Source organism: Leuciscus leuciscus (assembly GCF_965113295.1).
Source record: "Leuciscus leuciscus genome assembly, chromosome: 9".
Taxonomy (NCBI): Eukaryota; Metazoa; Chordata; class Actinopteri; order Cypriniformes; family Leuciscidae; genus Leuciscus; species Leuciscus leuciscus.
Genome location: NC_138733.1, coordinates 23,119,028 through 23,146,381, shown reverse-complemented (window position 1 = coordinate 23,146,381; position 27,354 = coordinate 23,119,028). Strand labels below are relative to the sequence as shown.

At 39.3% G+C, this 27,354-nt stretch overlaps 1 protein-coding gene across 3 annotated transcripts; it reads left to right on the top strand.

Moving 5' to 3' along the window:
* Positions 1-790: 790 nt before the first annotated feature.
* Positions 791-26,739, top strand: git1 (G protein-coupled receptor kinase interacting ArfGAP 1). 3 transcript variants are annotated; one of them, XM_082180503.1, is made up of 21 exons: positions 792-1,324; positions 5,869-6,002; positions 6,076-6,188; positions 7,016-7,121; positions 7,392-7,478; positions 7,884-8,014; positions 9,216-9,310; positions 9,660-9,702; positions 10,156-10,182; positions 11,470-11,518; positions 13,176-13,248; positions 13,769-13,866; positions 15,309-15,420; positions 15,565-15,692; positions 16,893-17,045; positions 17,866-18,147; positions 22,292-22,369; positions 22,463-22,542; positions 23,764-23,928; positions 24,021-24,084; positions 24,168-26,739. In XM_082180503.1, the coding sequence occupies exons 1-21, from the start codon at positions 1,273-1,275 to the stop codon at positions 24,381-24,383; spliced, it is 2,286 nt and encodes a 761-aa protein (XP_082036629.1). In that variant the 5' UTR covers positions 792-1,272; the 3' UTR covers positions 24,384-26,739. The 3 variants fall into 3 exon arrangements, with proteins under 3 accessions (XP_082036631.1, XP_082036629.1, XP_082036630.1); XM_082180505.1 differs by lacking the exon at positions 17,866-18,147 and having other exon boundaries at positions 791-1,324; XM_082180504.1 differs by lacking the exon at positions 10,156-10,182 and having other exon boundaries at positions 794-1,324.
* Positions 26,740-27,354: the final 615 nt, after the last annotated feature.

Here is a 27,354-nt window from a genome sequence, read left to right as displayed (position 1 = left end):
TGATATTATTAATATATATTGATAATAATATCTAATCATACCTTTATCCATATCATCCACCCATCTAAACCAGAGGACTAGACATTAATAATATAAGCCATAGCTAAAACTTCAAAATGACCAAATATTCAAGTTTATTTATAATATTGCTTTCTCACATAAAACATGATTACAATACAGAGCACAATTTTGAAGTAACTAATGGATTCATATTATAAAATTCCAAATTATGTCAAAGTAACGTTAAAAAATTACATGAAACAAAATCCAATCAAAAAGATATTTGCAAGTCTTGGTTTACTTTTTCCTTTTTTGACCCCCAATTGCTTTATTAGAACATATGTTATACTTAATTGCTTGCACATTTCTATTGGTTTTTGGAGCTACTGTGCAATTTTTCATTGCATTTTTATTGTTTCTGTAGTTACAGATGTGACAATATAACACATTCTTCACACACTTACAGACAAAAGCAGTTTATTGCAATGGCCTATCCAGAAAAAAAGAAATACAAGTACATATATTTTGATGGCTCAATAGAATAGAATAGAATGTGGAGTATTAAAATATATTAATGTGTAGGGTAATGTTATTTTCTTGATCATATCCAATTTACTGAATACATCTTGTATATTTTATTTAATTATTTATAGGCCTAAGCTACTTAAAGTTTATTAATTCGGGGATTGTAGGTATGCAAATAAAGTTATGTAAAATTCATCTACACTGGTGGGCATGACTGCATGGTCCCTCTGCTCTGTCTGCCCCCGCCTGTGCAATAACGACGGTGGGGCAAGAGAAAGAAAGCGAGAGAGCGAGAGACAGACGTCAGAGAGAGAGGGAGAGTATGCAGCCCGCCGTACAGAAGTCAAGTGTATAGGGCAGTGGATGTAAATAAACCGTGTACTGTATCCATACTTTTCTTATTCCCACCCCCTTTTCCCCGAGACAGAGACGGGGCTTGGATAATGGTCGGGGGAAAAACATTAGTGTGGACGCCCAATATTAAATAATCTGATAACGTAAGGGGCCTTCTGAAAAATTTGATTCATTCAGAGGAATCGTTAAATCCTTGCAGCGTTAACAGGAGACACCGCAGAAAAAAGGAAGGAGAGAGAAGGGTGAGGACCGGGAGCACTGGAGAGCTCGTCGCCGGCTTCCGGACATTCAGGGCGGCATTAAAATCGCAGACGTCGCTCCTGGGGGGACAGCAAGCCAAATATATTAAGTATTGGACTAAAATCTTTGGAAGCGGTAGATTTGGTTTCAGCGATGTCCAGGAAAGTCCAAAGAACCGAGGTGTGCGCCGACTGCAGTGCACCAGGTAAGGCTGAGATTTATGGATCGAGGCGTTGTTGTGAGCTATGGCTGTCCCGAACTCGGTCGAGCGCGGCGGCAAGCGGGCGAACCGCAAGCCCACATATGCGCAGGGATACTCGGTTAAGCGCGTCAGGAAAGTGGCCGAATATTAAGGACGATACTGCGGCCCAACATCTCTGCTCCCTCCCTTAAACCCGCTCTTAATTTACTACTGCGTGTATTTACGGTTTATAATGCGACAGAACAGTTGGCCATAAATTAGATCATTTAATATATTTACTACTTTTATGGGTATACATTTGAGCTTCTAACTGCAGCTACCCTGCTTCCGTGGCTAAAGTTTTATCCTTTGCTTGTTAGCACTTATCCTAAACCAGTTGACAAGGCTGCGGGCTGCTGTCAATTAAAAGCAGCATATTTATACTATAGGCCAACCCTTGTATATGCACATATTGTAGTGACCGCTAATTATGTTGATTAAAAGTGAGTTTTTAGTTAATATCGAGCACGAAAACGGGCTCTGTAGCGAACAATGCTAACTGACAGTAGTTAGGCTCGGTTGCTAAGTAGCCTGCGGACTCTTGTATGACTTCCTTGCCAGTATTTGAGTAAAACACATTCCTGTTTTTACAAACGTTAAATGCATTATGGCTACCAGAATACTAGCTCAGTTTGTCCGGTACTGTTTTCGAATCTAGTTAATCTGAACTTGGGTTGAGACTAGTAAAATAACTATCGTATCGTTAGCAGGTTGACAGGACACATCAACCTCTGACGTGGGTTAACATTTGCGTGTGCTTGGAAGTTACTCAACTTTGCTTCTAGATAACGTTACACATTTCCTGTATGTTTAGTCATTCGTTTTGTTATACTGTTTCAAAGTATCTAAATGCATTATTTGATTATTAGATGTATGATTTACTTGATTTATATAATATGTAGCCTATATCATTATTTTTTCCAACAGGAATATTTCTGTGTGCTGCTGTATATCGTTTATTATCCTAAAAAGCATAAAAAATGCTTAAACCAGCCGAAACTGGTTTACTGGTCTTAGCAGGTTTAAGCTGGTCTCCCAGTCTGCCTAAGCTGTTGCGTAGTTGGTCTTCAAGCTGGTCTCTCAGCATGACCAGCTGAAAAGTGCCCAAAACCCCTCTAAAACCAGCCAACAGACCAATATGACCAGGTTGGGACCCCAGCTAAAAACCTCAAACTAGCTCATGCTGGTTTAAGGTACTTTATTTCTGTAATGATTATGAGCAGTGGCAAAAATCATAGTTAGCAGCAATGATACATAGGCCTATATCTATATGATGTATCGGTTTTCCACTGATCAAGGTTTCAACATAGTTGAGCATATGTTCGAGTTGTTTATAACCATTTCTAGTCCCATCACACGTGCCCTCAGACAAGGAACAATTACCCGAAATAAATACTACAGTGAAAAAGATGGAAGTCGACCCTGCATTTATGTTTTAAATAAAGATGAACTTTCTACGTTGTCCGGCTTTTACCCGTTTGTCCCAAAATGTATTGCTCAATAAGTTACCAGCCGTTTAAACCACCCAAAAAATACATAATAACCCTTTAGTAGTTGTTTTCAAAACATATTTTTGATGCCGCTCAGCTGTGCCGTCACTTCTAGGCCACCCTTGGCCTTGCTCATTTAGCTTCACCGTCCCCACGGGGGGGACCAAGGGGTGGTACGGGGGGCATGACAGCTGCTCCCTCATCCACAGCTGCTCTCTCTCCAGGAATGTACGTGTATGCGAGAGTGTGTCTCGTTTTTGACAGTTTAGTTCTGTTTCACCACCTCAGCTACCTGCAGTCATGCTCTAAGGTCGGCCTCAAACACTGTCACAAATGCCCCTGGCTGACCACTCCACATCTGAGTGCTTGTGTGGCTTTTTGCATCCTCACACACTCCTTGTCCTTGCGTTGGCCTGTCGCGCGGTGCTGATTGAGCTTGTCATTTTCGTGTTTGACATGTAGGAATGTAGCTAATGTGTCGGAAGGTGAGGAACTGATGACTGAGAGAGGAGGAGGAGGAGGGGTGGTGGGCAGACAGACAGATGGATTCTGGTAAATGTGTTAGGAGAATGAATGAATGTGTGGAAGATTGTCAATTGCATGGTCACTCAGGACTGAATGGCGCCGTGTGCATTGAGTCTGTGTGCGTACGTGTGTACATGTGAAATTTCATTAGAAGCAGAGAGAAAGTCACGTTTGAGATGGGGGGGATAAAGATGTTCCTGTTAATGGTTTCAAGCACTTATAGGAAGGATGCGCATGCTAGTTAAGAAGTATGGCGTCATCTTTGATTTTCCCACATGCAGGTGCTCAGCTCTATCTCTGATGTCTGCCCATCTTTGGACAGTAAAGGGGATTTAATAACACCATCTTATGTTCAACTAAGCCAATAAATCTTAAGTTCTTCTCCACATGCAGGATTTAAACTTTTGGCTGTATATGAATATCTGGTGGATTCAAATAAGCCTTCTCTTCTCCTAAAATAAGGAAACAAGCAGCCCTTTTAATTGACATTAATTCAGGCTTCTTTTTTTACATTGAATGCCTCCTATTACTTACTAAAAGAGAAAATTAACACATGATCTTATAAATGTATATTTGTTTGTGAACTGAGTGAATGTGAGAGTTAAATTAACACTTGTTTGTTTCATTTGCCATATTTTAATTGTATATACACTACCATTCAAAAGTTTGGGGGTCAGGATTTTTTTTTTTTTTTGAAAGAAATTAATACTTTTAGGGCCCGTTCACACCAAGAACTATTACTATATTAGTGTCCACACCAACTGCTGGCAAAACCAGCAATGCAAGTTTGAGAGGTGGCGCCCCGACAAATCTCGCGAGAATCACGACTTGCTTTACGGCACGACGTCACATACATCAACAACATATGAAGCAGCCTCTATGGAAGACGCACACATTTCAGACGTGAATCATGGCAGAGACGACGAAGAAAGCGCGTTCGGAAGAGTACAGAGACGGCTCTGTGTGAGTGGTATTTACGACAGTAACGTTAAATACAAGTTCTCTAGGGGGCGCTGTTTGAGAAAAACGGAAACTGCATAGTGTGCCTTCAACTCTCTTTAAAGATGACAGGATGGATTCTGTTTGGGTGTGGATGTTTTTTTATTTATTTTAATTTTATTATTCATCAGCTGAAAAAAAAAAACATTTTGAGAGGGATTCCAATGATATCGTTCCTCTGTGATCTCTGCTATTCTTTTAAATTTAGAAAGATTTTTAAAACTATATCTTTATCATTATAGTTATCGTCCTTGGTGTGAACTGGCCTTTATTCAGCAAGGATGCATCAAATCGGTCAAAATTACCTGGAAAAAACGAATTCAGAATTTTTTTTCAGTTTACATAAAAATATAAAGCAGCACAACTCTTTAAAAAATGTATAATAATAAGAAATGTTTCTTGTGCACTAAATCACTCAGCATATCATAATGATTTCTGAAGAATCATGTGACACTGAAGACTGGAATGAGGCTGAAAATTCAACTTAACCATCACAGGAATAAATTACATTTTAAAATATATTGAAATAGAAAACAGTTATTTTAAATTGTAATAACATTTCACAATATTACTGTTTTTAATTTTAACAACCCTGCTTCCTACATATCAGTATTAATATCTTCCATTTTTAGATGGCATATTGTGTTTGCATTCATCCGGGAAATCAATAATCATGTTATGACACTGTTTACATTTGTGCAAAATAATCTCTCATTTTAATCATATCAAACCCCTGCTTAGTGAGATTCTGAGGATGAGATTATGTGCTTGAAGCATTGTGGGTGCTGGTTTAATTTTAGCCAGATTCTGGGGGCCTGTGTTAGTCAGAGGCACACTTCTGTCACACTTGATCGGTCCTGAGTCCTGACTACGCTCGTACCCTGCCTCATATGAGGAGAGCCCTTTGCCTCAGATAAGCTCATTCAGAGCAGGGCAGTATGGTGTGGAGGTCTATTTATTTTCACCAGCCCCACTAAAAAGTATAAAATTATCATTTCATTTTTGCAGCATTAGAGAAATATCTATAAAATTTAATTAAACATTGTTTTCACATATTTACGTTTTTAATTTGCAATAATAGCTGGAAATATACTACTTTAAATAATGTAACATGACCGCTATAAATTCATGAATGCACTTTTGCTGGCCAAATGATTTCATTTGTTTAGAATTCTAACACAAATCATTCTCACAATTTCCACCACCTCATCTGTGTTACCTAACTAGACTTTGGTGACATTTTGTTCATCAGCAGAATCAATGACAACAGTGTTCAATGTAGCACCAAAAAGAAAGACCATAATAAGGTACACAAGATGTAGGCCCAGGAATATAAAAATGCTGTTGTTTTTGTGATCGGTCTAAGCAAAACGAGTAAGTCTTTCCACATCCTGCCTTCATTTTTAGTTTTTTTAGAAAAGTCAGCCCTCGATTGATGTTGTCTTTTGCTCATTCTCTCGATGAAATGTACTTTACTCTATCATGTGTGTTCAGACCCGGGCTGGAGCAGTATAAACCGAGGGGTTCTGATTTGTGATGAATGCTGTTCTGTGCACCGGAGCCTGGGCCGACACATTTCCATCGTCAAACACCTGCGACACAGCGGCTGGCCTCCTTCCTTACTGCAGGTAACCAAAGAGCCTCTCGCACACACGTATTTCTGCTAGATCGTAGCCTAAAAAATGCGTGCATGTGTCTCAGATGGTGCAGACCTTGGCCAGTAACGGCGCTAACTCGATCTGGGAACACTCCCTGCTGGATCCGGCACAAGTTCAGAGTGGGCGAAGGAAACCAAACCCACAAGATAAAGTCCAGTAAGCCATCTCATCAACCATTCATGCATTATATACCAGAATGTCATAAAAACAGAAGACTGGGGGTGTAATTTTTGTTTTATTGGTCCGTGCAGTATATAATTGTTCTCCTGGAGCTCCATGTAATAGCATACCGCTGAGACCAGACTAGCAAATCTGCTCACTCAGAATAAATGAGAGGAGATTTTAAAAGTAAAATACAGAGTAATTAAAGAGTAATTTGTCAGAGCAGTGGTGCAGTGGTTAGCCCAGTCTTATTCACACACATACACTCATACAGGTGACGAAAGTTCGAGCACATCTGTTTTCAAAAAAAATTGGTACCATCTTCATCACAGCTCTAATAATAAAGCAAAAGTACATAATTAGATTTAATATTAATAATACAGTTTTAGGTATTTAAATACAATCAAGCAGAGACACGGATCCATGAATCTGGGTCCAAAATGAACTTTCTGCCACACCTGCCACCTGGAGTGCATTGAGAAAATCTACATTCCTAAAATCTCTCTTTCAGGCATCACTTTAATGAAAATATGACAATAATTTTGATTACATAATAAATCAATATATATATATATATACAGCTTCTACTTATTTGAATGGGGAAAGAACAAGCTAAACTTTTGATGGTAAGATAAATTAATTGATGATTTGTATGGTTTGATTTGAGTCAATTAGGCTACATCAGAGAAGGAACCATTTTTAAAATAAACAGCCTTGACTGTATCTACGTAGGCAGGACCATGTGTCCCATTTTATATTGATTGATTCATTGACTTTGAAATTGATTTATTTGATATATGTTTGTATTTCTCACCCCACAGCCCCACCAAGTCAGAGTTCATTCGCGCCAAGTACCAGATGTTAGCCTTTGTCCACAAGCTGCCCTGCCGTGATGATGATGGGGTCACTACGAAGGACCTCAGCAAGGTGAGACCGCCCCAAGACATCACCTTGGACTCTTTATCTCAGTCTCTTCCCTCTCGCACTCATTCAGTCTTTCCTCCTCGGCCTCTCTCTGCTCCCCACTGCCTGTGCCCTTGTAGGAGGGCCCTTAAAATGACACCCCGCTAGTGAATAAATGTGCCTTCCTCAGTGCTATTGAACATCCATAATGAGAGGATACGCAGGAGGTCTGCTTGCTGTTCCCTCTGTCTTTCTCTCTCACACACTCACTTATTCTATTGTTGTTGCCTGCAGCAACTGCACTCAAGTGTGCGGACAGGAAGTCTGGAGACGTGTTTACGGCTGCTGTCACTGGGGGCACAAGCCAACTTCTTTCACCCGGTAAGATCTGCCATCTTACACAGATCTCCTTGTTCTGGCAGTTATTCTACATCACAACTAAATTTCTAGATTGTTAGATATCAATTTTGTGTTGTTCAGTATGGGAACAGAGAATCTGTTTCTGTGTCAAACTATGAACTTTATTGTTCATTGTATCCTGTAACTGTTTATACATTTTGATTTGTAAAAATCCAATGCATAAATACTTCCCAAACCAAAATATATATAGGTTTCTGTCCTTTCTTTTCTCTAAAGTCATTACTATGGCAAACAATGTAGATGCATCAGATATTGACTACATTGTCTGAAAAGAAAGGGTTAGATTTCATGACTTGTATTTGAAAACAGCAGAGTGAACAGAGCCTGTAATCTGTGGTGGTCAAACATCTGATGTTCCCTCCACAGGAAAAGGGCACGACCCCTTTGCATGTGGCCGCCAAAGCGGGGCAGGTTCTGCAGGCCGAGCTGCTGGTGGTGTACGGGGCGGATCCAGGAGCTCCAGATATCAACGGCCGCACACCTATAGACTATGCCCGGTAAACACAAATCACAGGGCTCACTAGCTCCCCATCCGCGATCTGTCTGATGTTTTTGGATATATATATATACATACAATAAATTAATATACAAAGCTGAATTTTCAACATCATTACTTCAGTGTCACGTGATCCTTCAGAAATCATTCTAATATGCCAATTGGGTGCTCAAGAAACTTTTTTTATTATTATTACCTTTACAAACAGTTGCTTGATTTATTTATTTATTTTCCTGAAAACTGTGATACGTTTCACATGATTCTTCTATGAACAGAAAGTTCAAAAGAACTGCATTTATTTGAAATGGAGATATTTTCTAATATTTTAAATGTATTTACTATCACTCAATTTAATGCATCCTTGTTGGAAAAATAGTATTGATTTCTTTCAAAAAGAAAATCTTACTGACCTCAAACATTTAAATATATCAGAGTATATATATCAGAGATGGGCACTCGAGTTAGAGACTCGGACTCGAGTCGCATTTTAATAGACTTCAGATTTGACTCGATCTCAAACTGAAATGACTTCAGACTTGACTCGGACTCGACCAAAGGACTCGTGAATATTTTAAAAATGACTCAAGTCTTTAATCCTTAAATACTGATATAATAAAAAAAAGAATGTGTTTTATTTGAATGGTTTTATAATGTCTGCGTCATATTCCCCTACGTGTCGCGGTAGTTGGACTTCAGTGTATTGCGCGTAACTCCAAAATATCATAATGAAACTGTGCCATATGTTAATTTGGGTTTATTAACATGTCAAATCGGCTAGATGCAAAGAATGTGGGAAAACAATTAAAGGCACTGGAACGACGACATCACATTTACGAGACATCGCATCCAAAATGGTTAATCACATTATTATACAGTGGTGCAGCTGCATGGCTCCTTCGGATTGCAAGCATGTTAAAACATTAACAAATAAAATCTAGCCTTTAAACCTATAGCAAAAAAACAGATAATAGAAAGATAATATATTTTGTCTATATAATACAAATAATAGGATTTTTGAGTAAGGCATGAAATGACTCGAGACTCGTGACAAAAGACTCCAGTGATAAAGACTTCAGACTTGACTCAGGAGACTTGACTATATATATATATATATATATATATATATATATATATTGTTCTCGTTATTATAGGTTTATAGTGATCTAGAGTCTTGGGTTTGTGATGTGACTGTGTTCTTGCAGGCAAGCAGGTCACGTGGAGCTCGCCGAGCGCTTGGTGGAGTGTCAGTATGAGCTCACAGACAGACTGGCCTTTTACCTGTGTGGCCGTCGCCCAGGTGAGCTTGGAATATTATAACCAATAAACATTTTTACAGTATTCAGTATTTCCTTTAATAAATTTTTTTGTTGCTTCATAGAAATCCAAATTGCAAGTGTTGATAAAAAGGTTTAAATTGCATTTTTAACTTGTTTTCTGCTGAGTTCAGTGTGCTTTCCACACAAAAATAGGCTCAGCGATGACATTTTTATTACACCTAAGCTTCTATTGTGCTGCTTACTCATACAGCGTGAATACTGCAACCTGTAAATTTGGTTTGTACCTGTGTGGGGGGTGTGAAACAGACAATCTGTCCTCCCAAATGAAATTGAAAACTTCATGTTTTTCTTTTGTCTGTGTTTTTGCAGATCACAAGAACGGTCATTATATTATCCCTCAGATGGCAGACAGGTACATTGTTTGTGTATGAGGTTGTGCGTCTGATTCAAAATAAGAAATAATACTGCGTATAAATATTGAAACGCATCAGTGCAGTTTTATTTATTAGCTGTCATTATGCATGATATCCTCCCTTAAGTCTTTTCCATAGCGCTGCCCATTCAGGGTAGATAAAGTGTACTAAGATCAGTTGGCAGCGGGTGTATTTGAGTGTGCTGGCCAGCAGGTTGCGCCACACGGTCAATCAGTTTGCATTAGGGCAGAGTGTGTGTCTCAACCTCTGTAGGGCTGACACCTCAAATGCACCACAGCTGAAAGAACTTAACTGACCTGTCCAGAAGTAGTGTTGATATGGGGTCTATCCCTTTTATTTCTCTCTCTCTCTCTCTGTCTGTTTTCTGCTCACTTTTCGGTCTCGCTCACTCGTTCTCTGTTCTCTCCATCTTGCTGCGCTTTTGGAGGCAGAGCTCGCCCTAAGTGCCCGACGCAGAGGTATCTCTTTCTCTCTCTTCTCATCCCCCTCTCCATAAACCCTGCTCTCTTTCTTTCTCACATGGCCTTCATCTGGATGTGGGTGTCTGAAGGGATGAGGTTATTTACACATTTAAAGTCAACATGAAATCAAAATGTACCATTGGTACCTAAATACATCTTCCTTGTCTTATTGTGCACAAAGTTTAGTGCATGTTATCACTCAGTGCTCCACCTCGGAAAAACAAAAATTATACTATAATGTTAACCAATAGCCAAACAACTAAATAATGGTTTTAGTTTAAAAAAAAACACTGGTTTTTGGCTGTTGTAGGGAATGTAGTCTTTCTTGCTTAAAGTTAATGCAATAATAACGTTCTGGTTAATGTTAAAGGGATAGTTCACTTTGAAATTAAATTTAGCTTACCTCAAGGGCATCCAAGATGTAGGTGTCTTTTTTTCCGCAGTAGTTTCAATTTTTATATTTTTAGGTCAAACCGTTCTTGTCTGTCAGTCATATAATGCAGGTCGATGGTCACTGTCTCAAAGAGCATGCACAGAGTCCAAATTAAAACAATTCCCCATCGTAAGTACACATTGATGGCCTAAGACACGAAACGAGCCGTTTGTGTGAGAAAACGAACAGTATTTATATCGTTTTTACCTCTTGTACACAGCCATGTCACAGCCAAGTGATCTGAGAGCGTGGGCGGGTATAGATATATACAATAGAAGTCGCCTTGGCTTCTGCAGTTCATTGGAACGAAACCGTAGCCAATGTGACATCTAGTGTACACGTTTCGTGTCTTGGGCCATCAATGTGTACTTACGATGGGGAATTGTTTAATTTGGACGATGGGGAATTGTTTTAATTTGGACTCTGTGCATGCTCTTTGAGACAGTGACCATAGACCTGCATTATATGACTGACAGACAAGAACGGTTTGACCTAAAAATATCAAAATTTAAACTACTGCGGAAAAAAAGACATCTACATCTTGGATGCCCTTGAGGTAAGCTAAAACATACCAAAATTAAATTTCAAAGTGAACTATCCCTTTAATAGAATAAAAGTTATGGAAGTAATAGCAAACAGTAGATTAGAAAATTAGTAATTATCATGACCTTATTGAAAAACCTAGGTACATCTCCTCATCTTTTTGGGCTGCCCATGTCCCGTCCCCACACTTCATCCATTCATCCAGCTCCTCATTCCCACCCCTCTCCTTTCCTCTCTCCTCATCTTTCTCTGTCCGCATGACTCCAGCATCCTTTTACTCCTGTGTCTGTGTCTTTGTCTTTGCGTAGCCTGGACCTCTCTGAACTGGCCAAGGCAGCCAAGAAGAAGCTTCAAGCGGTGAGTGATTGCAGGTTAATGAGCTGCTAAAGAGAATTAAGGGAATTTGAGTTTTTAGACAGGCACAACACAAAGCAACAAGCGATAAAAGCTTTTCCATGTTAAACTTCAAGTATACGTCAGTTTGACGCAAACACCGACGTATGTGTACAGCCAAATGCATAGCAGTATTCTCTGTTTGATACTGTGCCTCCGATAGTCCATTGGCTGCTGTTTCTCTCCGGAAATTATGAGCGATAAAAAAGCCTTCGTAGTCGTTTAAAGCTAGAGCTGTGTGTATCTCGTAACCTCCTCACCCATGCGCTTGTCAACACGGGCATCTATTGTTGTTGTCGTCTCCAGTAGTTTGTTGTTTGGATTGTTTCTTTATTTTCCATGTGAAGCAATGGGCAGGGGCAGTGTTGCCATCTTGTGGACAAACTAATTAGAGCAAAAATAACTCGCTTGTGCGAGGCTGTGACCTTAGCAAACGCATGATTAGGAAAATCTGTCTGCGCACAAACATGTACGTATTATGCCAATGATGAAATTTACTTCACGAGCACTGTACTCATACCGTAGCGTACATGTACAAACCGAAGTAACAGTTACCAACCTTATTTTTCATGTAAGAGTGGGTTTTTCATTTATTGGTTTAAATTTTCATTTGTAAATGTAATGTGTCTGGCTTCCAGTGTCATCTGCTTCATACAAAACAGCTTGATATTGTTTTCTTACCATATTATTTGAATGTTTTGTCATAGATATAAACACACTGGTCTGTAGCGCAATTTGTTTTACCGTTTACTGCACTTTGTCATTCTTCTAGTTATAGCGGCTAATGAATCGGCACATCCACAGTTCCACATTGCAAAATAAGGTGGATACTTTTGGAAGTTGCGTCTGACTTTACTTCAGTATTCTGACATACTTTTGAGTGAAATGGAATATTGAATGAGAAAAAATTGTGGGCAGGGATTGATTTTTTTTGCAGGGAGTGGTTAAAGATGATCTGCCCAATTTGTCAAAAGGATGTCATCTGAAAAAGAATGCCATTTCAGAGTCGAAGCTAATTTTTAGATTTCGACTAAAGATTACGAAGACAAACCAATGTTTCATGTGGATTAACTGGCACGGATTAGTTCACCACAAGACTAGCAATGTCCGCTAACAAGAGTAAATTAAGTCAATTTTTCATGCTGATTTTAATTCTGAGATTTTGTCCTAACCAATCGAGTAAACAGGACATCTTATTGGTCATTAGATTTTTTATTTCTGTACTATTGCACTGGGAAGCTCCACCCACACTGAAATCTAATTGGTCCAAAACTTACTTGTCGTAGGAATTCCTAGTTGGGAATGGGATACAGCGTTAGCCTTTTTTCTTGAGAGATTTGAGATGAATACCGTATGTTTGACAAACTCTTCAAATGCTTCGAAATTCAGTAGATATAATAAGCAGATGCTTTGAGTTCCCTGAGCTTGCCTTTAATCTATATTTAGTACCTTTTTGGAGCATCTTGCTTTGTTTTGTCTTCTCACTGATGCCTTCCTGTTGTGTGTGCTCTGATTTTGCTGTGATTTTGTGTTTCTTTTCCCCCATACCTGAATCTTAATGCCACATACTGATATGTTTGTGTGTGTGTGTGTGTGTGTGTGTGTGTGTGTGTGGACACAGTTAAATAACCGCTTGTTCGAGGAGCTGGCTATGGATGTGTACGACGAAGTGGACCGTAGAGAGAATGATGCAGGTAAGACTCAAACCCCCATCTGTTCCTGTCCCAGCTTTCCCTGCATCTCACTCTTTTCCTAATGTAGTTATGGAGCTGTCCAGAGGCGTGGGGACGGTTGTAGTCGTGTCCCTGGAGACGCAGTGATCGGGGTGTTGTATAAACACTGTCTATAGAAGGACTTTAGCGGTGCAGTCAGCATGTAGAGAAGGGAGGGAGAGGTGCTTAGATGGAAGGAGGGTGAAAGGGAGCGAGGGCGAGGGAGTGCCGCGGAATTCTCTCCTCCTCCTCTCTCTCTCTCTCTCTCTCTCTCTCTCTCTTTCGACTCCCGTTCCTGGTTGTAGAGGAGAAGAGGTATCATGCTGGGGTGGCAGACTGAGATTCTGATGGTAAGCAGGGCTGTGAGCGAGGCAGGGGGCCAAACACACACAAACTGAATGGGAGGGGTAGATGCATACTCTCCATAACCTCATGGCTACGACATCGGAATCTGTTTGTATATATTTGTCTTGTTTATATGTGTCCGTTCTGTTTCTCTCAGTGTGGCTGACAACTCAGAACCACAGTACGCTTGTGACCGAACGGAGTGCCGTCCCCTTCTTACCCGTCAACCCTGAATACTCAGCGACACGCAACCAGGTAACACGCACAGCATTTTATTCCTGAGCCTCAGAGGATGTGTTTGAAGTATGTTTGGGAGGAAGCTCTCCGCTCCTGCTCCCCCTTGCGTAAGCGGCCGTCACTTCCACGCGGGCCTGTTTTTGATGGAGGCACAAAGGAGAGATGATATCTGGGGTGCAGCAGACAAAAAGCTAAAAATAGACATTTTGTGGCTTTACGAACGTCTGACTTGGGCCCGGGTTTGGTCAGCAAACCAACGAATGGATGTTTTCCAGCTGCGTAACTGCTGCAGACACGCGACTGCTCCCTCCCCCTCTGTGTTTCCACTGGCATCCTTGCATGACCTTCTCTGTATTTCTGCTTGAAATAGTTCTTTTATACAGCAAGACCACTAAGTGCGTTCACACGGGGGCATGTTTCCTGCGGGCTGATTGGCCAGGCTGAGAATTTCCTGTTCTTTTGCATATACATGAGACATGAAAAGAGATGATGGGAGGAGGGACACGTACACCCAGTGGTCAAGAGTTGGACAGTGAACTGTTGATGTGGCAGTGTTTTCCAGCCTTTAAAATGTCCAAGTCTCCCTCAGCTAAAATAGATTGTTCTGTAATATGCATTGCAGAGTGACTAAGTGCTCATATAAAACTTTTGCAAGTTTCTCCTTTTAATCAGACACAGACTCCTGCAGATTTCCTTTATGGCCATCATTCATAAAATTCTACTCATCCCCCAAACGTTCATATTCGGTTATAAAAAGCATGTTGTTCTTTCCATTTAACATGTTTTTACGAAGTTTCAATCTGTTCGGCCGAATTCCACGAATTTTGCCCAAAAATTAGTGTGAAAACATTTAAGACTTTAACTGTAAAAAACACATTAATGATTCACGCTACCATTCAAAAGTTTAGGATCGTTAAGATTATTTAATGTAAAGTCTCTCTTATGCCCACATAGGCTGCATTTATTGGATCAAAAATATAATAAAAACAGTAATATTGTGAAATATTATTACAATTTAAAATAACTGTTTTCAGTTTCAACATATTGACAAATATAATTTATTCCTGTGATGCAAAGCTGAATTTTCAGCAACATTACTCCAGTCATCAGTGTCACATGATCCTTCAGAAATCATTCTATGGTGATTCTTACTTGTTTCCTATTATTATCAATTTTTAAAACGGTTGTGCTGCTTAATATTTTTGCAGAAACCGTGATGCACTTTTTCTGGGTTCTTTGATGAATCGAAAGTTCAAAAGAACAGCATTTATTTGAAATGTAAATCTTTTGTGACATTATAAATGTCTTTACTGTCACTTTTCATCAGATGCATCCTTGCTGAATAAAGTATTAATTTCTTTAGAAAAAAGTCTTACTGACCCCAAACTTTTGAACGATAGTGTATATAAAATATTTTTATATAATGTGTATTTATATGTGTATGTTTTTGTCATTGGTAGGGGCGGCAGAAATTGGCTCGCTTTAATGCACGAGAATTCGCCACCCTCATTATCGACATTCTCAGCGATGCCAAGCGGCGGCAGCATGGAAAAGGCCTGACAAGCCCCACGGGTGAGACGCCCACATTGCATTTCTCGAACTCTGAGATTTTAGGAGAATATCAATAATACAGCTCCAGTAAAGATGGATATAGCTAAGCCTGTGCAGTTTCTCCTCATATTAATGATGTTATCTTTTGTGTTTGCTGTTTTTCAGACCCGCTGGATCTGAGTCAGGCAGACGATGACCAGCATGATTATGACAGCGTAGCGTCTGACGAAGACACAGACAGCGAGCTGACCGCACAGAATAACAACAACACCCAGCGCAACAACCGGGCCAAGGTGAGCTCATCAAATGGTAACTGGGAGTTTACCTGGGGAAAATCATCACTGTACTCCACCTAAACCTAATTATAAGTGTGAGAAGTTGGAAGATTTGAGTTCATCCATCCAGATGTCCTTCGTTTTTTATAATGAAACCACCTGATTTAATTAAGGAACATTTAAAACCTTTGGTGAAACAATTTCAGATGATCCACTGAATCTTGGGCAATGTTTAATTTCTTATATTATAGGTTAGGCATTGGTAGTTGTTGATCTTGGTTTTGCCAGACCAGCAAATTAGTATAGACAGAAGTAGTACAGACACCAGCGTTGTCATGTCCCCGCATGCACCACTGGAACAGTAGCAGCAGCCCTGCCTCATATTTGCAGAATGACATCATCCCCTTTCAAGGCTGTGATCAGTGAAGCTATTGTTCTGCAGCTGAAGACAGGAAGCTGTGTCTGAGCATGCTCACTCCGAGTCCACACACACCGGAAGTGACATGGCTGAGTGTAGAGGAACACAAAGTAAACCTCATATTACAACATGTCATATTGCACAAACATTTATTTTTTTAACTCAAAATGGTTGACTTTTTAGTGCTTTTTGTATGAAAATATTATTTTACACAATCCATTCTGGTAATGCTTTATAATAACGTTAATTAATATCTCCATATTAATGTTAGGTTTATAAATACATATGGGCATTAATACTTCAAATGATCTGACTTGTTGTGCTGTTTGTTTTCTAAGAGATTTACCATACTGTTTTTGCATGCCAAATGATTTTTAAAAAGACAAATCTAGGAATATAAATGTCATATAGTATTGTGGTGAGCTCTTTTGACTTAAATTTATAATACCATTCAAAAGTGTGAGGTTGGTGAGATTTTCTAAATGTTTTTGAAAGAAATCTCTTATGCGCACCAAGGCTGATATGTAAAAAAAAAACCCAGCATTTATTAAACTGAAATCTTTTGTAACATTTAATGAATGTCTTTACTGTCACTTTTGATCAATTTAATGCGTCCTTGCTTGAATTCATTTCTTTCCAAAGAAAATCTTACTGACCCAAAGCTTTTGAACAGTAATGTAAATACTACAATAAATTAATGAAATTCATAATTGTGTATGTGTTTTATCAAAATGTCACCTTTTTCAAATCTGTTCCTTTTGCTGTTGACATTAGATTGTGATTTGTGTTGTGTGTGTCAGAGCATGGACTCATCCGACCTGTCAGATGGGCCCATCACACTACAGGAGTATCTGGAGGTGAAGAAAGCACTGGCCTCCTCTGAGGCCAAAGTTCAACAGCTCATGAAGGTCAACAACAACCTGAGTGAGGAGCTGCGGAGGCTACAGAAGGAGGTGCGCCCACCCACTTTATTTAAACTGTGTGTCCTTGTTTTGAAAATATGAGTATTTCACACAGAAAGTAATGTAATGCTGCCATAAACTACAGCTCACCATCACACAAACTGATCTCAAACCGTCTAACAGAGCAGAACTGTATTCGCGTACACTACTGTTCAATAGTTTGGGGTTGGTAAGATTTTTAAAATGTTTGTGGCTGCATTTATTTGATCAAAAATACTTATTTCAGCACTATTGTGAATTTATAATAACTGTATAAATCATTTTAATATATTATAAAATGTAATTTATTCCTGTGATGCAAAGCTGAATTTTCAGCTTCAGTCTTCAGTGTCACATGATCCTTCAGAAATCATTAATATAATATAATATTGGTGCTCACGAAACTTTCCATATTATTATCAATGCTGAAACAGTTGTGCTGCTTAATTTTTTTTTTTTTTTTTTTTAGAAAACGTGATACATTTGTTTTTTCAGGGTTCTTTAATAAATAGAAAGTTCAAAAGAAACAATCACTTTTGCTCAATTGAATGCATCCTTGCCGAATAAAAGTATTAATTACTTCTTTTTTTTTTATCTTACTGCCCGCAAACTTTTAAACAGTAGTGTATCTATCATATACCATGTACGTCTCACTGAGAATGAAGCCCTTCCTTGTTCAGACAACCTTAAACTTCCTGTCTATCAGAATTACCCCATTTTGTCGCCCCCAGCATGTCGTAACCATCCGCACTGCAACTGTTGTGTTTTCTTTGGTCCTTGTGTTTGTGTATGTGTGTTTGTGACACCCCGTGATGCCCCTCCATCCCTGTAGATCACGCGGATGCAGACGGAGAACAGCGTGCTGCGGGGGGCCCAGGCTGGGGCCGGGGGAGCTCTGACCGGGGGTGGTGGCACAGGGCTGTGGTCCGGTGGGGTAAGGGGTACAGGCAGTGGAGGAGGGGTAGGTGGAGACTCCGGACTAACCGCACCCTCGTCCGGTCCCCTCCGCCGGGATAGACAAGCCTTCTCTATGTATGAGCCTGTGGGGACCACCCCCAAAGCTCTCACCCCAACCCTGGACCCCCTGACGGGCCGCCTGCTGCCTCTCAGCCCCGTAAGTGTGAGCATTAGTGGCCGGCCTGATCTTTTTATACTTTATACTCACTCTCTCCCTCTGCTTACCTGAACCCACTCTGATGTGCTGCTTTTGCCTGGAGCACCTGCTTTCACTATTACTCACTGCTCTCTACCGCCACCTTATGGACAGAGCACTTCCTGCCCTGATAACACCTATCTTTTTGTAGATATTGGCTGTGTCTCCAAACTGAGTCAGCCGCCTAAATAGACCTCTTTTACACCTGGTATCAAAAACTGTCTTGAATGATATGATCATAAGTGGACTAGCTAGAATTGTGATTGTCTTTAGTACTATGCTAAATGTGAATATCTTAAAGGTGCATTGTGTAATAATTAGGAGGATCTGTTGACAGAAATGCAATATCATATACATAACTATGTTTTCAGTGGCGTATAAAGACCTTACATAATGAACCGTTATGTTTTGATTACCTTAGAATGAGCCATTTCTATCGACATACACCGCGGGTCCCCTTACATTGAAATAGCCATTTTGCGACGACATGTTTCTACAGTAGCCCTTAACGGACAAACGCGTTTCGTCACTATGTTGTTCTTCGTGCAAAGAAGCTAGCTAAAGTCAGTGAATAAAACACTGACACAATGATGAACAAGTAACAATAATATTCACAATACCATCGTTTTACTGAATAATTAAGTAAACATAATTTCTTAATTTATATTTGTAAAGAAACCTCATTGCTGGCTACTCTCTCATGTTGGTTCCTCACCACTAGATGTCGCTAAAAATCACGCACCTTTAAGTACACCTACATATATTTTTGTTTTTATTTCTAAATCTATTTTTCTGTTACTTTTTTATTCTTATATTTATTGACATGCAGATCTGTGTGTGTGTGTGTGTGTGTGTGTGTGTGTGTGCACAGTACTTGTCAAATGTTTGGAAACATTACAATTATTTAATGTTTTTAAAAGAATTATCTTATGTTCACCAAAGCTGCATTTATGTAATCAGTAAAAACATTAATATTGTGAAGTATTATTACAAATTAAAAGAACCGTTTTCTATTTGAATATATTTTAAAATGTAGTGTATTCCTGTGATGGCAAAGTTGAACACACACACACACACACACACACACACACACACACACACACACACACACACACACACACACACACACACACGTATATACAGTATGTACAGTTGTAATCAAAATTATTCAACCCCCATTGCATATCAGGTTTATTGGCTAAATTTACTGACTTTCAGCTGTTTGCAATGAACAAATCAAACAAAAGTAATTGAAATAGCTCAACACAACAGATGTTTCAAGTGGTTTCCCCAAATTCAACTGAAAATGCAACTTTTATTGACTTCTGCAGTATCAAAATTATTCAACCCCCTGAATACAATCCCTCACAACTGCACAAATCTGCAAAACAGGTGTTGTCTCAAGGCCAATTCACACTGCACACGTTTGTTGGGTTTTGTCTGATCAGTGTTGTTACCCCTGTCGGCGTCTGTTGGCGTTGGTCGGGGTTTGATTTCACCCAACTGAATATGTTCAAACAGTGTTTGTCTGTGTCTGTTGGGGCAGTGTGAACATGATAGTTATTCTTCATGAAAGTCTAAATCCAACAGCCAACTTGTTTGTTGGTGTTTGTTGGCATTTGTCTGTGTGGTGTGAATTGGCCTTCAAGCACACCTGAAGCAACTAATCAAGAGCTTTATTAGTTTCAGCAGGTGTGCTTGAGCTAGAACACATGAAATATCTGAACTGGCTAGGTTTGTTGAGTGCCACATTTGGCTGCAAAAGAATGGTCTAAAAAGTTAAGAGAAGATATCATCGCACTTCACAAACAAGGTACAGGATACAAAAAGATAGAAAAGGCACTAAATGTTCCTAGAGACACTATTGGAGGCATAGTTCACATATTCAAAGTTAAAGGAACAGTGGTGACACTTCCTGGACGGGGCAGAAAAAGGAAGCTATCAACGGCTGCAACCAGATATCTGAGAAGGCAGGTTCAGAAAAACCCTCGAGTGACTGCAAAAGACCTGCAGCAAGACTTGATGGCAACAGGCACTGAGGTTTCAGCTTCCACAGTAAGTCACTAACTAAACTGATGCCAGAATACCAACTACACCACTAATGACCCAAAAGCACAAGAAAAGTGCTCAAAATCATATAAATAAGCCACTGAAATTTTTGGATTCTGTTCTGTGGAGCAATGAAACAAAACTGGAACTTTTCGGCCCTATGGATCAGCGGTATATCTGGAGGAAGAATGAAGCATATGCTGAAAAAACACTCTGTCTACAGGTAAGCATGGTGGGGCTCTGTGATGCTCTGGGGCTGATTTGCATCCTCTGGCAATGGAAACCTGCAGCGAGTGGAAGGCAAGATGGATTCATTGAAGTATCAGGAAATCCTAGGAGAAAACGTCATGCCGTTAGTGAGGAAGCTGAAGCTTGTGTGTGTGTGTGTGTGTGTGGACCTTCCAACAAGACAATGATCCCAAGCATACCTCAAATTCCACCAAGGCTTGGTTAAAGAAGTAGTCCTGGAAGATTATATAGTGGCCATCACAGTCACCTGTCTTGAACCCCATTGAAAATCTCTGGTGGGATTTGATAATGCGGTTGCAGCACGCAATCACAATAATATTACTGAACTGGAGGCCATTGCTCATGAGGAATGGGATAAGATTCCTCAGGAACGCTGCCAGAAGCTGGTGTCTGGTTATACATCTCGTTTGCAGTAGGTTTACTAAGTACTAAAGATGCTTGCCATAAAGGGGTTGAATAATTTTGAGACTGCAGAAGTCCTTAAAAGTTGCATTTTCAGTTGAATTTGGGGAAACCACTTAAAACATTTGTTCTGTTGAGCTATTTTAATTACTTTTGTTTGATTTGTTCATTGCAAACAGCTGAAAGTCTGTACATTTTGCCATTAAACCTGATTTGCAATGGGGGTTGAATAACTTGTTGATGCACCCCATTGACTTCCATAGCATTTTTTTTTTTCCTTATATGGAAGTCAATGGGGTGCATCAACTGTCAAACTCATACAAATTTGGAACGACTTGAGGGTGAGTGATGACAAAATGTAAATTTTTTGGGTGAACTATCCCTTTAACATGCAGAATTTTTAATTAATGTATTTATTCATGTAATGTGGTTATTATCACAAAACCCTCCTCTCAATAAAATCTGATCACAATCTGTCTTTGCTCACCCAAAACGGATGTTAATACCAGGTTTGCCTATGATGCTCAAAACGGCTGCTTAGGTAGGCAGCTCAATACATTTTGAGACACAACCACTATATATTGTCTATGTAGCATAGGACGATAGAACTGGCATGAGTTGCATTGTATCTTTCCTAAAATGGTTAATATGCCAAGAGAGGCTCACATTGAGATATGCTTGTCTTGTGCAATGTGATGTGTCTGGAATGTTTGAATGTTATTGGTTTCCTGATTAGTGACACTAAAATGAGCTGCATGCCACATCGCTAAAGGAAGTGTTTTCTTGTATAGTGCACTGAATCGATGTGCTGCTCCTGTCAGCGCTGAAACTGGAAATCATCCTCTGTTTGTGGATATTCTTAGATCTGTAGGATGTATTTGAATGTCTTTTGAATGCATTGTTTGATTTGCTTCAATTGCTTTTGCAGTTATGCAAATATGCCATGTTTTGATTATGCAATATTCCATTTTTGGGCTGTTTCTGACAGTGAAGTAGTAGTCCTATTTTTTTTTTTTTTTATTAGTCATGGTTAATTTATTTGAGATGCACCTTTGTGCCTGTTAACTGCTCAGTTTTCCAAGTTATGTAATGTGCAAGTGTCTATTTTTAGTATTTTCATTAGTTCAGAGAAAAGGATGTTATTGCACTAATTCAGTTTTGCTTTTGAGCTTAATGTAGAAGCTTGCTGTTCTGCGACTGCAATATCTAAAACCTCTACACTAAGCTACTTGTCTAACAGAATTACAGTCATTAGTATAACAGCGTTTTTGCTGCAGATTTCCTTACATCTAACAGTCCTGTGCAGAAAAGACTATCAAGGCTTCTTCTTTTCTTTTCATCCTCTGCCTGCTGACTGTCTTGTCAGCTTTCCTCCTCCTCTTAATCTCGTTCTGCTTGTGTTCAGGTGCGAAGGGGCGGCCCTGCGGGTCCCACCCCCTACGGAGGACCGCACCTGTCAGCCTCCACTGACGGACGATATAATGTGAGTGCCAGTTTCCATTCATATCTGCACTGACATGTGAGTTGCAGACCTTGATGTGTAACAAATCTCTCTGCGCATGTTTGTCCTGTCCAGACTCCAAAAGCAGGAGAGAGATACGGGAGTGGTACTGATAGTGACTATGACAACTCTCAAACATACGATGTCTCCTTTGGGTGAGTGCAAGCCACCGTTGAAAACAAAGCAGAGAGGATTCAGTGTCTTTTTACATTAGTGTCATTTGATATATTTGTATCGGCAATGACTGCATTTCATTTGCAAAAACTGTCTAATTGGGTCTAAAGGCCCACTCCAACGATAAGAAAGTAAAAAAAAATACCAAACCACAACTGTAACGATAACTGCACAGAGGAATCACTTTCAGAATATATTTTTTTTTGCTGATGATTGATTAAAAACATTGACCGCCAATCAGAATCCATCCTGCTTTAAAGAGCTCGAGCTTTTAAAGTGGCATACGACGACTGTAGTGCGCTTAGAGTAAACACAACGATATCGTCCGCAGGTGTGGAGGCTGATATAGTTATCTGTATAGTTATCGTTCTTGGTGTGAACGGGCCTTTAACTCATGAAGAAATATATTGCTATTGTAGTATTACTGTTGTACTTTTAATATATTTATAATTGTTTGAATTATAGAAATTAGTAAAAGTTAATTAACATGAATATATTAATTCACATATTTATATAGTAATAATATTTTTTCTATTTAAATGTAAAAAAAAATACATCATAAGAGTAATATATTTGTCTATTTTTGTCATAAAAAAAATAGACTACATAATATGCAATATATGTTATTACTAATTATAAGAAATAGTTAAAATAACTTATTTAATTATTTGAGGTATTACACTAGTAATATTACAAAAGTGGTATATTTGTATTGTTGTTAATTATTTTTTTATTTTGCAGTAAAATATATAAAAAGTATTTTTATTGTTATATTAGTGTTGTTTTACTCTATTACTTTTAATACTGCCTCTAATAATAATATTAGTATTAGTAATAATATTAATTTATTTTTTACAGCATTGGAGTAATTTTACAGTAGTAATATATATTTCTCTTCTAAAAAATAAGATACTGCTATATAATATGATGCAATATAATAAGTATTAACAGTTATTATAAAAAATATTTTTTGGAAGTAAAAGCGTAATAAGTAATACATTATCATTATTATAATTATTATACATTTTTTATAGTAAAATAGTAATATATTTGTCTTACTTTTTAAATGAGTTATAATAACAATTACATATTACTAAGCTACTTGTAACTTAAAAACCCACTGACGATACATTTCATGCCTTTTGTATGGAAATGTGTTTGTTTTTATTGTGTGCATTGTGTGTTCATATGGTGTGTTGTAGTGTGGGCCGCAGCAGCGAGGAGGACAGCAGGGGGGAAGTGGAAGACACAGAGGGTGACCCTGACCCCACGCTGCCCTGCACAGAGGACGTCATCCTCAAAACTGAGCAGGTCACCAAGAACATCCAGGAGCTCCTGAGAGCTGCACAGGAGTTTAAACACGACAGGTAGGACGGACTGTTACCCCTCACAGCTGGTTGCAGTGTCGCTTTGCTGCAGTTTGAAAGAAACCCATTGTAACATCTGTCTTTGTTTGCAGTTTCGTGCCATGCTCAGAGAAAATCCACTTAGCTGTGACAGAAATGGCCTCGCTGTTTCCCAAGGTGAGTGAATGCGTCTTATGGTGATTCTTTGCCTCAAGACATCCATCCAGACGCACTAAATCTGTTGTGTCTGCTTCTCTCAGAGACCAGCGCTGGATGCTGTACGTTCCTCCTTGAAGCTCCTGGGGGCCAGCGCGTCCCGCCTGCAGGTAGAGTGTCGTAAAGCGGCGCCCTCCGACTCGTCGACCAGCACAGTGGACTACCAGCTGCTCACCCAGCAGGTCATCCAGTGCGCCTACGACATCGCCAAAGCTGCCAAGCAGCTGGTCACCATCACTACCCGCGAGAAAAAACAGTGACCCACCGGGGCAAAGACTGAGAAACGGGAGAGGAGGAGGACACTAAGTAAAAACTGACGGCTGGGAATCGTTGGTCAGGTAGATAGAAAAATGATGTGAGGGAACGAAGATGAGAAAAGAAAAGTCTAATGCATGGGTGATCAATCCAGCTTTGGCCACCCGGACGCAGAGATGTGGAATGTTTGGGAGAAGCCGAATGGAGCGGCCTTGTTTTCCTTGCACTCCTTTTCTTCTTTCAGTTCTGTTTTTCAGGAGGATCTTCTCTCGTCTACACATGACAACACTACACAAGCAGACCCACAACTCAGTGCTGATGGCTGCTGTTTGGTTCTCTTTGTGAAATACTCAAGCACCCCTAACGTCAGAGAACCTGAAATGTTCCTCCTGAATTGTTTATTTTCAGTTTTTCCTCTCCCTCTCTCTCTCTCTCTCTCTCTCTCTCTCTCTCTCTCTCATTCGATTAATTTGATGTTTTTAAGTGCCGCTCCATTGGCCTGTTTCTCTTGGGACAAATGTACTGACTTTAAACAACAACACTGGAGTTATTTTAATGACTATGACTTATGTTTCGCATTATTGTTACCATTATTGATGTCTTCTTTTGATTTTTGTTTCGGTTTGTCAAGTGGAAATCACACAGAGCTTTGCGAACATTAACAGGGGTGAATAATAACCTGTGAAAACTAACCAGAACACTCCCGTCCTCCAGTGGCAGAAGCACTGGTTCACTCACACAGTGTTTTACAATGTATAATACATTCTTGTTTTTGTCGAATTGCATTGAACACTAGCCAAAGGAGCAGAGGGGAGTGATGACACTACAGTTGCGGATCCCTCTTTCTTTTTTTTTTTTCTTAGAGCACAAAGACAACAGTTGGGGTTGATGTACAGAAAAGGCTCGCCGGATCTCATCCTGGCTCCTCTCATCTCATCTCAATCCCAACATTAATGGGTTTTGCTATCAGAACAATGCAAATGTGTTAGCACAATCATCACATTGTCTTCAGTTTATTAGATTAGGACAAGACACCATGTCTTCATTTTCTGCACATTATTGACTTAATCGAATGGCCTTCATCAGTTTAGCGGAGTAAAGACGACTCTTCACTTCAGGACCAGGCTTTTTTTGTGTGTGGTGTTTTTTTTTAAGATTTCCATTTGAGAATATTTGATTTTGATTTCACGCCGTTCTTTAAATTTCATGATTTTTTTTTTTTAAAGCAAGCATATGTGTTTATTAATGTAAGAAGATCCTTATGTTCTATAAGCTACAAACATGTGAATGTTGATGGTTGAAGATGACCACTATCAATGTTCTCATCACTAACATTTCAGATACAGTCACAGGGAAAACATGTGATGTCCATCTGCTGCATCAGGACCAGCGTAGTCACATTCTGTGGCATCAGTCGGTGTGATCTCGGTCACTTTGGTGGGGGAATGAGCCCCTCGCTGTCGATGTTCATGGGAAGAGGAATTGAACTGGAGCTTCCAGTACGAACGCACATGTAGATGAACGTTTCTCCACCTGAGGCTTGATGCCACATCTGTGTGTGAGCACGATCAAGTATTTGTTGTACAGTCACTTTGCATTTTAGATGTCATGCTATGGGCCTTAAACTTCCTGTTGTTTTCCATATCTGTTTTACCCACCAGCCTTTTAAGTTAAGCCATTTTTTTGTTTGTTTTTGCCTTTTGTTTCTTTAACTTGGGGAATGGGATAATGTTTGCGTCCCCTGAAAATGTGTCAAAAAGATTGTCTGAAAATCTCTTATCATTGCCTTTGCACATCTGCTAGACTGATTTTAATAAGTACTCGAGTAACTCTCTTCCACACTAGAAGCACATGGTGAGTGAAAACCGTGTATGCTTTTTCGTTTTCAACTAAACATGTCAGGAACGGTCACTGGGTGATGGCTTACTGTGATGATGACTTGGGAGAAAGAGATTGGGATGTTATTTAATAAGCACTATATTCAGAGAGGGATCTGGGAAAGGGAGTCAATGCACACACACTATATCCAACTCTGAATCTAATTCCTTTCAAGGTAGTAGGTAGACATTTTCCCAGTCATCCTGCTGCAGATGCATACATGGCGAAATCATTCTTAAAATCTAATGCACACAAACACACTCTCTTCTTCCGTGATCTGTCATACTAGCTGCACTGTACTTGTTATGACTTTCGTTATCACTCGTTCTTACATGAGAGATTAGCTGATGGGAGAAATTTGTTTAGCAGAGGCTACCTGTAAGATATAGAATTTAAATAAAAAGACTAAGCAAAACCATTTAAATCGTAATAAAGACTCGTAAACTGTACATTTGTAATAAATAAAAGAAAAAGATCATTGTCTCCTGTGAATTGTTATTGTACATCATTGGGATTATTAGATATTAATAACCATAAAAAGTTGTGTATTGATATGCATGGTATTTCACAGGGTGTTTCCTTAGGACAAAAACAAAATAATTAGATTTACATCTATTCACTTAGCAGACACTTATGCAAAGTATCTTAGAAATGAGGAACAGCGCAAGTAATTTAGCATGACTAACAATATCCAACTTTCAATCGAATGTTTGAGCAGAAGTGCAGGGAAATACAGGAAAAGAACAAGATTTAAAAGAAAAATAGGAGATATATAAAGTTCCTTGGATATATGTATGTACCATGGTCATAGTTTTGAAAGAGTGTCTCTGTTGTGCTTTCCCGCGGCATTGGCCTACTTTAAACGCCATTTTCCCTCGGGGGACAGATTGATGTTAGTGCATAAATTATTTGTACATTTTAAATTACATTTGACTGAAATTCTATTTTACTCCGTCAAGTTTATTTATTCCATCAGTTATAAAACTGTACTCAAGGCTGCCAACATTTGAGTGAGAATTGACACAAACTTCACGATTCGATTCATGAGCTAACGATTCGATTTTAATGTCGATTCAATATCTATTTATTTGGATATAC